Consider the following 13,874-nt stretch of genomic DNA (forward strand, 5'->3'; position numbering starts at 1 on the left):
CTAAGACATTCTATGAGAAAAGAACGTACACTATTTTGTTAGTAGTTTTTTTTTCTGTTACATGCGAACATTTTGATATAATGGAATAAATAAAATATATAATTAAAATTAATTTCACCAATTTCTTTTTGTCATTTTAAACATGTTTACTAGATAATTTAAAGTTACTTGTGTGACTTGCATTCTTTCTATATTCTATTGGACAATGCTGCTATAGTCCTTGGTAATAAAGTACCAAATCTCTGCAAAATTATTAGGTTTCCACTGCTTATTTGTTTGAATTAAAATTTTCTCCCCTCCTTATACTCACTGAGTGTAGTAAATGAATGATAAATGATTTGAATTTCCTAACCATGTGAGAATTTTATTCACTTATATTTGTTTTTTAGAAATTCAGAAAAAAACTTCTGTCGCTATTTTCTCTTACTGATACTTATAACTAAACTAGAGGAGCTCTACCCAAATAACATATGTTTCATACTAGACTATGTGCTAGACTGCAAGAGCTTTATCTTTAAAATAAACCTCCATCCACTTGAGGTAACCCAAAGCTCTCTGTTGGTTGCAAATTTTATATGAAGGCAGAAATACGGCAGGTAGAAGTCTAAACTCAGGGGAAGGCATAAGGGAAGAAATGTATGTGAGTGACTGAATGACTACGTGGGGGGGGGGGGGCGGGGCGGCGAGGTGGAGGGATATCAGGGCACATATCTCTGAAGCCCAGAGTAAGAGGAGAGGGGGAAAAAAAGGAAGGAAAACGGAGAAAGTTTTTTTTTTTTTTTTTGCGGTACGCGGACCTCTCACTGTTGTGGCCTCTCCCGTTGTGGAGCACAGGCTCCTGATGCTCAGGCTCAGCGGCCATGGCTCACGGGCCCAGCCGCTCTGCGGCATGTGGCATCTTCCCGGACCAGGGCACGAACCCGTGTCCCCTGCATCGGAGAAAGACTTTTGAAGGGAATTTAAAAAATTCCTAGCGCTTCCCTGGTGGTGCAGTGGTTGAGAGTCCACCTGCCGATGCAGGGGACACGGGGTCGTGCCCCGGTCCGGGAGGATCCCACTTGCCGCGGAGCGGCTGGGCCCGTGAGCCATGGCCGCTGAGCCTGCGTGTCCGGAGTCTGTGCTCCGCAACGGGACAGCCCACAACAGTGAGAGGCCCGCGTACCGCCAAAAAAAAAAAAAAAAATGCCTAGCCAAAGATATCAGCACATATGGTTCTGAGCATACTATTAGGATTTAAAGATTTTAGAAATTCCAGGTGAAGGCAGAGGAAATAGTATACAAACTCTTAGGTACCTGAAGTAGTGAATATTGTGGGCTTTGGAGCCAGATAGACTCAGTTTTATTTATTTTTAAAAATATTTATTTATTTGGCTGCATTGGGTCTTAGTTGTGGCATGCAGGATATCTTAGTTGTGGCATGCAAACTGTTAGTTGCATCGTGTGAGATCTAGTTCCCTGACCAGGGATTTAACCCAGGCGCCCTGCATTGGGAGCACGGAGTCTTAGCCACTGGACCACCAGGGAAGTCCCTAGACTCAGTTTTAAATCTTGACTCCATCTCTTACCAGATGATGGCCTTGGGCAAGTTTCTTATTCTGACTGAACCAGATTCATCATCTGTCAAATGGGAATCATATATATGTTCTATGTCCTTTGTAGTGAGGATTAGCCAATATCTTATTTGCAATACTTTCTGCACTTAGGAAGAATGCAAGCTATAGTGATCACAACGACGATGATGATGACGACACAGAATACTACTCTCTAACTTGGCTTGACTTGTTTCTGGAAATTAAAAATGAGTAAAGAAAATTCCCCATTCACTGAGAGTGTAGAGTGTTTAAAAATGTTGGGCTATGAGAAAGGGAAGAATATGTCTTTGGACATGAAAAACTCCAAGTGATTATTTTTTCTTGAGAGGGCTGTATAGAATATGTGTACCAATCAGAGTCGTTTGAGAATTTCTGAGATGAAAGAAATTTTAGAGCTTATCCAACAAGCTAACAACACTCTCTCCAGTATTTCCGACGGGCATGCATCCAGCACCTGACTTCATGTATACGTGAATGTAGACATGTTTGTATATGTTTACGTGGGCAGAAGACTGTTTTTTTTGTTTTTCTTTATAGTTATTCATTGTATGATTTTATCCCTACAATATATGCAGAAATACATACATTTTTACTAAAGAACCTCAACATAACTGTGAAAAAAATTTTGTGTTAAGGACCCCCTAATTTTACATTTACATAAACCTATTATAATTATCCATTTAAAAACTGACCATCACGCACCTGTCGACAAATCCATTTGGAAATTTTCATCTTCCTTAGTGATCTCCAGCAGTGTCATCTGAACCTAAAGTCAAGTATAAATAAAACCTCAAAAAGTGTTGCTTTGAAAAAATTGATCTGTTCTCTGCAGTCTACATTAAAAAATGTCATGCTTGTTTTACCACTTCGTTTCAAGACAAGCCTCTAATTAACCCCTTCCCACTCTCTTCCAGTCAGATTGCTGAAACTTTGGCGCCACCATTCCTATTTCTTCTTATTATCACTTGGCCTTCCCACCCAATTTGATGGGCGGCATGACTGATTCGAACCTTGAAGTAAAGCAGCATCAAAGTGCTCTAAGATGCTGCAGGAAACAGTATGGCAGTTCTGCAAAAATTTAAACGTAGAATTGCTATATGATCCAGCAATTCCACTTCTAGGTATCTACCCAAGAGAACTGAAAGCAGGGACTTGAACAGATATTTGTACACGTCCATGTCCATAGAAACATTATTCACAATGGTCAAAAGGTGAAAACAACCCAAATATCCACTGATGGATGAATGGATAAACAAAATGTGCTATATACATATAACAGAACATTATTCAGCCTTAAGAAGGGAAGGAAGGAAACTGTGTACATACTACCACATGGAAGAACCTTGAACACATTATGCTAAATGAAAAAAGCCGGTCACAAAAGGACAAATATTGTGTGATTCCACTTATTTGAGGTACCGAGAGTAGGCAAATTTATAGAGACAGAAAGGAGAATAGTGGTTACCAGGGACTGAAGAGAGGGAGAAATGGGAGTTACTGCTTAATGGATATAGAGTTTCAGGGAGGGACGATGAAAAGGTTCTGGAGATGGGTGATGCTGATGGGTGAACAACTATGTGAATGTACTTAATGCCACTGAACTGTGCACTTAAAATGGTTAATTTTACATTACGTGTATTTTACTGCAATTCTTTAAAAAGTGATCTAAGATTGTATGAACTCACGCAACATGTAATGCCACCAGTATGCAGTAGAGGGCAAAGGAGCGTACGCTTCACAGAAAAGCTTGATTCAATCACTGCTCCAGCCAATTCTAGTCCTGTCTATGAATCATCCACACCTGCAGCTCTGACGGAGACGCTGCAAGCCTGAGGGTAAGAACTCTTTAGTTTTGTTTGCTGTTAACACTCATGAAAATGAAATAAGGGCTGCATAGTCTTTTCTAAAGAAAATGGGAGGAAAGTAGATTTGTTCAGATTTTCAGTATTTATTATTTTGCCTATACTAATCTAAATATTAATGATTAGTGAGTGACCTTGGGCTTACTATTGATCACTATTGATCTGAGGAATTGTCTTGCAAGTGCTTGAGGGTTTGGGTTTCCGGAAATTTATGACACCTAGCAGAGTATAAATAGCTTCGGAGAGAGGCACATAAGGTGGGAAGAGAGGAAGAGGCCACAGTGGCAACTAGTCCCGGCAACGGAATTAGCCTCGGTAAATCACACCCTAAGCTCTTTCATTTCAGAGTTTGAAATGCCTTCCATTTGGGTTCCGAAGGAACCAAATAGGTCTGGGTTCAAATTCATGCTCTACCGCTTATTCACTGGCTCGCCTTGGGCAAGTTACTTAACCTCTGAGTTTTAGCTCCTCCATTTGTAAAATGGGGATAAAAGTATCCAACATTTTGTTGGGTTGTTGAGAGGATTGAACAAGATAATGAATGTATGGAAAGCATTTAGCTCCGTGCCAGGCAAACAGGAAACGCTCATAAAATGTCAGTCTTTCTTACTCTTATGTTGTAAAGATTATTCAACATTCGATGGGTTTTTAACCCCTTCTCCATTTTTTGTTTTTGCATCATTGGGAAAAGAGAAATTAGATGTTTAAGTATTCTTTGGCAAGCCACCAATAATCATTTCATGGTGTCTTTTGACTTGGACTTTTAAATCATAAACTGTTAAAGAAAGTCATTCTGTTTTTCACCTGCTTTCAGCACCCAGTAACAGTAGCATGACTATGATAGTAACATATTTATTGACTGCATCTTTCATCAAAAGTTTGTCCTACTTTTAAAAATGTTTAAATGAAATGCCATAATTTATATGCATTGCCTGAGAGAGAGGACCTTTTTATTTTATTGTATTAAGAGAAGTTCAGAAAGAGTTAGTTCCTCTCACTTCTTTAGAATAAGTTTCAGATGAGGTTGTGGTATTGGGCAGAGAGAAGAGTAAAACATGGGTAAAACATGAAAGCTATGACATCTCACCTCAGGGGATTCCAGATAAAGCAACTGGGTTGCTATAGCTCCTAGACATAGTATTTTTCAAGGGCCATAGCTCCTAGACATAGGAGCAACTTAAAGTAAGTCGCTATGAACTGAAGTACTCTGTGAGATAATAATGTTAAAAACACCTCATCTTCTTAATGACTATAACTGCCAATGTCCTACCAAGCCACACTGGAACCTGAGACAAGAGGAAAAATCAGTAATACTAACCCTGTCTTTATGAAAAAATTTGATATTTTGTTCATTATGGATTTTATATTAATTTTAAAATATTTTATTAAAATATTATTTATCTTGATTACTGTTTCTTGGTGCCTCTTAAAATATGTGCCTGAAATCACCCTAGTTTTAGCCCTGATAACTGCTACCATTTGTGATATGCTAGGTGTGATACCAAGTGGTTTATATACATTATCTCTTCTATGCCTTAGTGATCAATTCCTATCACTAAACTCATTCTCTGATTATCATGCACTGCATCATAACAGGAATTCATAACTTCAATTAATTCATCCGATACATATTTTTGAGAGCATATTATGTACTGCATTGTGCTAAGGAATAAAAAGTGAGATAATTCATTTACTCATATATACATTAATGTATTTACTGAGCACATGCGATGTACCAGGCACTATTCTCTGTGCTGGGAATACAGAGATGAGCCAGATTGTCGGACCCCTTCTCTCATGGGTGTGAGCGGTGGGGAAGTAATCAACAAACAAATAAATGAACAAAAGTTTCAGATAGTGGTAAGTGCTCTATTTTGTAGAGAAATAAAATAGGATGAAGGGAATGAACACCAAGTTCATCTAAACGGCCTTTTTTTCCCATTTAAAAAAATTATTTATTTTGTTTATTTATTTTTGGCTGCGTCGGGTCTTCGTTGCTGCACGCGGGCTTTCTCTAGTTGCGGCGAGCGGGGGCTACTCTTTGTTGTGGTGCGCAGGCTTCTCATTGCGGTGTCTTCTCTTATTGCAGAGCACTGGCTCTAGGTGCGCAGGCTTCAGTAGTTGTGGCTCGCGGGCTCTAGAGCACAGGCTCAGTAGCTGTGGCGTACGGGCTTAGTTGCTCCGCAACATGTGGGATCTTCCCGGACCAGGGCTCGAACCTGTGTCCCCTGAACCAGCAGGTGGATTCTTAACCACTGCACCACCAGGGAAGCCCAAAATGGCCTCTTTAGATTAGGTGGTCAAATCAGGTTCCTTAGAGGAGATAAACTTTAAGCCAAGACCTGAATGGTAAGAATGATCCAGCCAAGGAAGGATGAGAGAAGAGCATCCCAAGCTGAGGGAAAAGCTAGGGTAAAGGCCCTGAAGTTGGGGCAAGCATGATGTGGCCAAGGACCAAAGAGAGGGGCAGTATGATTGGAGTGCAGAGGGTCAGGAGAAGAGTTATGTGAAACGAGATCCCAGAAGGAAGCAAGACCAGCTCCTGGGAGACGTTACAATCCAGTATTGGGAGTTTGGATTTCATTCTAAGTGCAATAGTACATTAGGTAGGACATAGGCAGGGTGCTATAACAAGCGACCCCAAAATACAGTGGCTTCAACAAGACAGTGCTCTACATAACGGCTCAATCCATGTCAATCCTTGTAAGTAACTGACCTAAAACCTAAGCTGGGTGGCACTTGCAGACTTATTCACTGGGTTCCTTGAACTGTGTATAAGGAAACGTTAAAGACTCAGTATGATGTAGTGAGCTATAATTTCATTGATTAATGTATTATAGTGTATTTTGAAAACAGATTTATCTTGACTCACCCTAGAGAGACAAGATAGCAGAGTGGCTAAGAGCCCAGGCTCTGCACTCACCATGGGTTAAGTTGTGACTGTGAGGCAGTTACAGGGCCTCTCTGAGAGCCACCCTGTCTACCTGTAAAGGCTGAACAGTGATAGCACCTACCTTACAAGGTGGTGGTTGTAGGAATCAATCTACAGAAAGTCAGTGAATGGTAGTTGTTATCCAAAAAGATATCAGGTGGCCACTGCCTCATTTGCATGAGAGTCAATATGGCGTGGAGATGCTACTAGACATGCTGAATATATGGATTAAAATTATGGTATTGGCAACTAATTTATTTTGCTCGATTCCTAAAATCTGGAAAATAACCATGGACATAAAGTTATATCACAGAGACTCTTTTTTTTTTTTCCCGGTACGCGGGCCTCTCACTGCTGTGGTCTCTCCCCTTGCGGAGCACAGGCTCCGGACGCGCAGGCTCAGCGGCCATGGTTCACGGGCCCAGCCGCTCCGCGGCATGTGGGATCTTCCCAGACCGGGGCACGAACCCATGTCCCCTGAATCGGCAGGCGGACTCTCAACCACTGCGCCACCAGGGAAGCCCGAGACTCTTTTTTTATGTTGGTATTTGTTCTTATTTTGATCATTGGATGGTATATTAAATGTTACAGAAAAAGGAGATGACCAAGAAAGGGCTGCATGGGATGGACTGGAGGAAACAAACATGGAGGGACTATCTCAGTGGAAAAGTGAAAGGTCAGTTCTGGGCCCGCCCCTCCTCAGCCCCACCCCCAACCAGTGCCTTTCATGGTCCTCTTCCACTGAGGGCACAATGGACAAGGAGTATTAAAAATAAACATTCTCTCTTCACACTCACGTCACAGGATGCTTGACATGACATTTCTGTTTCCCTTTTCCTATTTTCTATGAAACAATTTTATAAAGTATTTTCATTTGTAAGTTATCTTAGGAAATATCAACATGTTTTCTAGAATTCCTTCACTTCAACAAGAACAACCACAACAATAAAACCAGACAGGTTCTAGAGAAAGAAAAATCCAGATGAGAGTGGGTAATATTCCAGGAATCCTTTTGTGTTAGCTCTGCCAGTTTTTCTCCCCACCATCCCTGCATGGGTGCATACACACGCACACAGCTTCTCAGAACAACGGGACAGCATGAACAGTACAGAGAAGTCTCACTACACCGTGAGTTTGTCTCTTGTTCCTCCTGCTTGTCTATGGGAGTGACCAGTCTGAGGGAGACTGAGGGTCCATGAGTATTAAACACATGCAAGTAGAAGCAGGAAAACTCTCACCACTGCTAGTTACCTTCCCTTGTGTTTTCAGAGTTCCTGGTGTAGGAGGACGTAAAGTCGAAGAATTTACTAATTTAATAGTAGAATCTAACCACTTCTCACCACCTCCCTCTCAACCTTCTTTCTTGCATGAATTATTCCATAGTGTCCCGGGGCTCTTCCCTGCCAGGTTTGTGCCCTTCCAGTCATTTCCAACAGACAAGCAGAGGACTCATTAAGATGTACGTCAGAGTCTGCCACTCCTCTACTCTACATCCTGTACTGGTTTCTTATTTCAGTCAGAGGAAAATCCCCAATCCTTACAAGGTCTGACGTCTTGAATCCACCTCCCCCAATTCCACAAGTCATTCCTCACATTTTCCAAACATGTCCCCCCGCCATCAGGTCTCTGAACTTGTACCTGCTCTCTCTCTCCAGAATACTCTATCCCCAGACAACAAGTGGCTCACTTCCTCGCTCCCCTTAGATCTTTGCATGAAGGTCCTGTGAGGCCTTTTTAGACCATTCTGTACAAAATATCACTCCCCAGTCACCCTCAGGTCCCCTCATTTAGTTACTTTCTTTCTAGCCCTGATCACCACCTAACAGATAAATTTATTATTTTGTGTATAGTCTCTCCTTTCTTACCCCTTACAAGAATATAAGCTGAGTCAGAAGAGAAATTCTATCTGTTCTATTCACTGTTATATCCTCAGTGGCTAGAAAAAGTGCCTGGCAGAGTAGGTACTCAATAAATATCTTGAATAATAATATGAAATTCTTAGTTCTCCAACCACCTCTGTTCTGTGTCTAATCAAACACTTGAAGCCTGGTTCTTCTCTCAAAATCCTCAGAATTCTGCATCCATGAGTTTCTTCATCTATAAAATGTGGGTAATAGTACTTCTCTCCCAGAGTTTTGTGATGGATAAGTGAGATAATATACGTGAAGTGTTTAGTATATCTCTTAGCACCTCAAAACGCTTCAAGAAATGGAAATTGTTTCTATCATTATCCCTATTTGGCAGTGATCCAGACTGCTTCTGCCACCAACCTAAAGACATATGGAGGCACAAGGACAGGAACCATCATGTTTATTTCCGTGTTTTGGACTTTCTATACACATGGCTAAGTGTTATTGAAAGTCAGATATTCACTCAAGAGACTCTCTATGTTCACAGATACAAAGTTGAAGAACAACTTCATGGCATTAATTCAGGGGCCCACAGCATTCAGTGATGAAGAATTACTTTCACAGAGAACTTATGTCCACACAAAAACCTGTACACAGATATTTATAGCAGCTTTATTCATAATTGCTAAAACTTGGAAGCAACCAAGATGTCCTTCAGTAGGTGAATGGATAAACTGAGGTACATCCAGACAATGAAATATTATTCAGTGCTAAAAAGAAATGAACGATCAAGCCATGCAAAGACATGGAAGAAACCTAAGTACATATTACTATGAGAAAGGAGCCAATCTGAAAAAGGAACATATTGTATGATTCCAACTATATGTCATTCTAGAAAAGGCAAAATTATGGAGACAATAAAAAGACAAGTGGTTGGGCTTCCCTGGTGGCGCAGTGGTTGAGAGTCTGCCTGCCAATGCAGCGGACACGGGTTCGAGCCCTGGTCCGGGAAGATCCCACATGCTGCGGAGCAACTGGGCCCGTGAGCCACAACTACTGAGCCTGCGCGTCTGAAGCCTGTGCTCTGCAACAAGAGAGGCGGCGATAGTGAGAGGCCCGCGCACCACGATGAAGAGTGGCCCCCGCTTGCCACAACTAGAGAAAGCCCTCGCACAGAAACGAAGACCCAACACAGCCAAAAATAAATAAATAAATTTATTTAAAAAAAAAAAAAAGACACGTGGTTGCCAGCGGTTGTGGGGTGGGCAGAGGATGAATTGGCATAGAGGATTTTTAGGGAAATGAAAACACTCTGTATGATACCATAATGATGAATACACGTCATCATGTATCCATAATGTATCCAAACCCTTAGAATGTACAACACCAAGAGTGAATGATAGCATAAACTATGGACTTTGCATGATTATGAGGAGTCAATGTAGGTCCATCAGTTGTAACAAATGCACCACTCCAGTGTGTGTGTTGATAATGGGGGAGACTGTGCATGTGTGGAGGCAGGAGGGATATGGAAAATCTCTGTACCTTCCTTTCAATTTTGCTGTGAATCTTAAACTGCTCTAAAAAAATCTTAATTTTTAAAAATTTCTTTTCATTTTCTTAAAGCTTTCAGGCTATCAAAAGAGGATGTGGCAGGGGGGTATTGAATATGACCTAGCAACGCAGTCCCTAATTTGAACTGGGTGAGAGGAACTTCTGCCAGCTATTATATATCTATCTCCCTTCTGGGAATCCTGATTTGCCTCAGTGATGGGGGTGTGACACAGTACCTGGCTTGGAAATCTATAAGCCAAGCTCTGAGATCAAGTCAAAGACTCAATAAATGGGTTGGAACCCCAATCCAGATTCTTGGTGAATACAGTCAGATGTTGGCATTAAAAAACAAAAATCCTACAGGGTTTAACTAATCACATAACCACTTAACATTATATGTTGTCTTTCCAGGATTTGAACTCATCTTCCTCATTCATATGAGGTGATGTGTGAAAAAAGTCATCTGAGGTGAACCAGTGATAAAATCCTCAGAATTACAATGAAACATATCAGAAGAATTTACGTATTTTGTAGTATTGTTACGTCAGTGCATAGTGGGGCTTCAAAGCTGCCAGAAGAAACAGAATTGACCACCAACTGCTCAAACGCGTCTTTAAGAAAGGTTCCTGAAGACTTGACCCCAACCACAACCATACTGGATTTGTCCTACAACTTCCTTTTTCAACTCCAGCGTTCAGATTTTCGTTCCTTCTCTAAACTGAAAGTTTTGATTCTATGCCATAACAGAATCCAAGAGCTGGATATCAAGACCTTTGAATTCAACAAGGAGTTAAGATATTTAGATGTGTCTTACAACAGACTGAAGAGTGTAACTTGGTTCTCGCTGGCAGGTCTCAGACATCTAGATCTGTCCTTCAATGACTTTGACACCGTGCCTACCTGCGAGGAGACTGGCAACATGTCACACCTGGAAATCCTAGGTTTGAGTGGGGCAAAAATACAAAAATCAGATTTCCAGAAAATTGCTCACTTGCATCTAAATACTGTCTTCTTAGGATTGAGAACTCTTTCTCATTATGAAGAAGGTAGCCTGCCCATCTTAAACACAACAAAACTTCACATTGTTTTACCAATGAACACAAATTTCTGGGTTCTTTTGCGTGACGGAATGAAGACTTCAAAAATATTAGAAATTACAAATATAGATGGCAAAAGCCAATTTGCAAGTTATGAAACTCAGCAAAATCTTATTTTAGAGAATGCCAAGACATCCATTCTGTTACTTAATAAAGTTGATTTACTCTGGGATGATCTTCTGCTTATCTTCCAATTTGTTTGGCATACGTCAGTAGAATACTTCCAGATTCAACATGTGACTTTTGGAGGTAAGGTTTATCTTGACCACAATTCATTTGACTACTCAAATACTGTAATGAGAACTATAAAATTGGAGAATGTACATTTCAGAATTTTTAATATCCCACAGGAGAGAGTCTACTTGCTTTTTACCAAAATGGATATAGAAAACCTGACAATATCAGATGCACAAATGCCTCACATGCTGTTCCCTATATATCCTACAAGATTCCAATATTTAAATTTTGCTAACAATATCTTAACAGATGACGTGTTTAAAACATCTATCCAACTGCCTCATTTGAAAACTCTCATTTTGAAGGACAATAAATTGGAGACACTTTCCTTGGTGAGTTGCTTTGCCGGCAACACATCCTTGAGGCACTTAGATCTGAGCGAAAATCTGTTACAACATGAAAATGATGAAAATTGCTTGTGGCCAGAAACCTTGATCACCCTGAACTTGTCGTCCAACAAATTTGCTGATTCTGTTTTCAGGTGCTTGCCCAGAAATATTCAAATACTTGACTTGAATAATAACAAAATTCAAACTGTCCCTAAAGACATTATTCACCTGACATCCTTGCGAGAGTTAAATCTTGCATTTAATTTTCTAACTGATCTTCCTGGGTGCAGTCATTTCAGAAGACTCTCAGTTCTGAACGTTGAAATGAACTTAATTCTCAGCCCATCTCTGGAGTTTTTCCAGAGCTGCCAGGAAGTTAAGACTCTAAATGTAGGAAGAAATCCATTCCGATGTACTTGTGAATTAAGAGATTTTATTCAGCTTGAAAAATACTCAGAGGGCATGATGGTTGGGTGGTCAGATTCATACATCTGTGAATACCCTTTGAATCTAAAGGGGACTCAGTTAAAGGATGTTCATCTTCCTGAAATATCTTGCAACGCAGCTTTGTTGATTGTCACCATTGTGGTTCTCATGCTAGTTCTGGGGACGGCTGTGGCCTTCTGCTGCCTCCACTTTGATCTGCCCTGGTATCTCAGGATGCTAGGTCAATGGACACAGACATGGCACAGGGTTAGGAAGACCGGCCAAGAACAGCTCAAGAGAAATATCCAATTCCATGTGTTTATTTCATACAGTGAACATGATTCTGCCTGGGTGAAGTATGAATTGATTCCCAATATAGAGAAAGAAGATAGTTCTGTCCTGATTTGCCTTCATGAGGGAAACTCTGACCCTGGCAAGAGCATTACTGAAGATACCATAAACTGCATTGAGAAAAGTTACAAGTGCATCTTTGTTTTGTCTCCCAACTTTGTCCAGACGGAGTGGTGTCATTATGAACTCTACTTTGCCCACCACAATCTCTTCCGTGAAAGTTCTGATTACATAATGCTTATCCTACTGGAACCCATTCCGCTCTACTGTATTCCTACCAGGTATCCTAAGCTGAAAACTCTCATGGAAAAGAAAGCATACTTGGAATGGCCCAAGGATAGGCGTAAGTGTGGCCTTTTTTGGGCAAACCTTCGAGCTGCTATTCGTGTTAATTTATTAGAAACCAGAGAGATGTGTGAACTGCAGACATTCACAGAACTGAATGAAGAGTCTCGAGGTTCTGCAATCTCTCTGATAAGAACAGACTGCCTATAGAGTCCCACCCACCCCTAGGGAAATCGGGACCTGAATATACTGTTAGGATATAAATTGACACAACCTTTATCATGGCAATTTGGCAATATCTATTAAAATGAAAAACTATCATTCCTTCATGTCAGTTCCTTGAAGGAGCTCTAAGAATGTATCCTATAGAAATGCAAGTTGCAAAGGTTTATGTAAAGAAGGTATTCATCCTGGCATTGTTTGTAATCATGAAAAATTAAAAACAGCTCAAATGTCCACAAAATAAGGATTGATCTAACAAATTATAGTACATTAATGTAACAGAATATTACACAGCCATTAAAAAATGAGGTAGCTCTATATTTTCTGGTATGGAGAAAGTTAGATTTTGGTTTATACATTGAAATAGGAGTCTAAAGGAATATATACCTGTACATTGGTGTGGTAACAGTGGTTAGGGTCTGGAAGTTTGGATTACAGGAAGCATTTGGTTTCTATGTTGTACATTTCTGTAATGTTGGAGTTGCTTAGAATGAATCTATACTTCTTTTGCAAGCAGAGAAAACAATAAAGATAATGTTAAAAGCCTACACATCCTACTCATTTTGTTTGATCGTCCCTTCTAGCCTCACAGTTCATTGAAAGAAAACAAGCTCTCTTGAATTTTGCAAAGTTATATTTCAAAAACAAACATCAAGAACAAGCATGTTCTTTCCCTATTGGCTCACCCACATGATAAAGGAAGGAAATGCCTTTAAGATCTGACACCAATCACCTCTTGCACCCTTGCAACCCATCATTGAACCCTATCAAATTATTGGCCCTTTCCCAGAACACTCATCTCCTTTCATGCCCCCAGACTCTAGAACTTGGCATCATGTCTGCCTGTGATACCTTTCCTGACTTAGTTCGTTTAGGAAATCTTACATATCCTTCAGGTGCAATCCAAATGTCGACTCTTCTTTGAAACTTTCCTCATTTCTTCCCCCAAGCATGATGTTCCTCTATTCTCTACAACACTTGGGACATATTTTCATCACCAAACTGATGCTATATCTTTAAAAAACATCCCTTTCTTACTCTTCTGTGAGCTCCTCAAAGGTGAGGACAGACTTCCCTCTGCCCTTGTATCAGCGGCAGTTTGCTCAGTCCATGGTTCAGAAAAGATGCTCAGTGAAT

The 13,874-nt window shown here is 40.5% G+C and overlaps 1 protein-coding gene across 3 annotated transcripts; it reads left to right on the forward strand.

Annotated features, from left to right (window-relative positions):
- The first annotated feature begins 3,190 nt into the window (after window positions 1–3,190).
- TLR10 (toll like receptor 10) lies at window positions 3,191–13,285 on the forward strand. 3 transcript variants are annotated; one of them, XM_033421648.2, is made up of 3 exons: window positions 3,192–3,427; window positions 6,978–7,062; window positions 10,202–13,285. In XM_033421648.2, the coding sequence occupies exon 3, from the start codon at window positions 10,290–10,292 to the stop codon at window positions 12,723–12,725; it is 2,436 nt and encodes an 811-aa protein (XP_033277539.1). In that variant the 5' UTR covers window positions 3,192–3,427; window positions 6,978–7,062; window positions 10,202–10,289; the 3' UTR covers window positions 12,726–13,285. The 3 variants fall into 3 exon arrangements, with proteins under 3 accessions (XP_004266280.1, XP_033277539.1, XP_049565574.1); XM_004266232.3 differs by lacking the exon at window positions 6,978–7,062 and having other exon boundaries at window positions 3,191–3,427; XM_049709617.1 differs by lacking the exon at window positions 3,192–3,427 and having other exon boundaries at window positions 6,243–7,062.
- The last annotated feature ends 589 nt before the right edge of the window (window positions 13,286–13,874 follow it).

Source organism: Orcinus orca, chromosome 4 (assembly GCF_937001465.1).
Source record: "Orcinus orca chromosome 4, mOrcOrc1.1, whole genome shotgun sequence".
In the NCBI taxonomy this organism is placed as follows: Eukaryota; Metazoa; Chordata; class Mammalia; order Artiodactyla; family Delphinidae; genus Orcinus; species Orcinus orca.

What these genes read in the sequence shown, in the direction of transcription:
- TLR10 (XM_004266232.3), top strand. Translation starts at nt 10,290, where the DNA reads ATGAAACATATCAGAAGAATTTACGTATTTTGTAGTATTGTTACGTCA.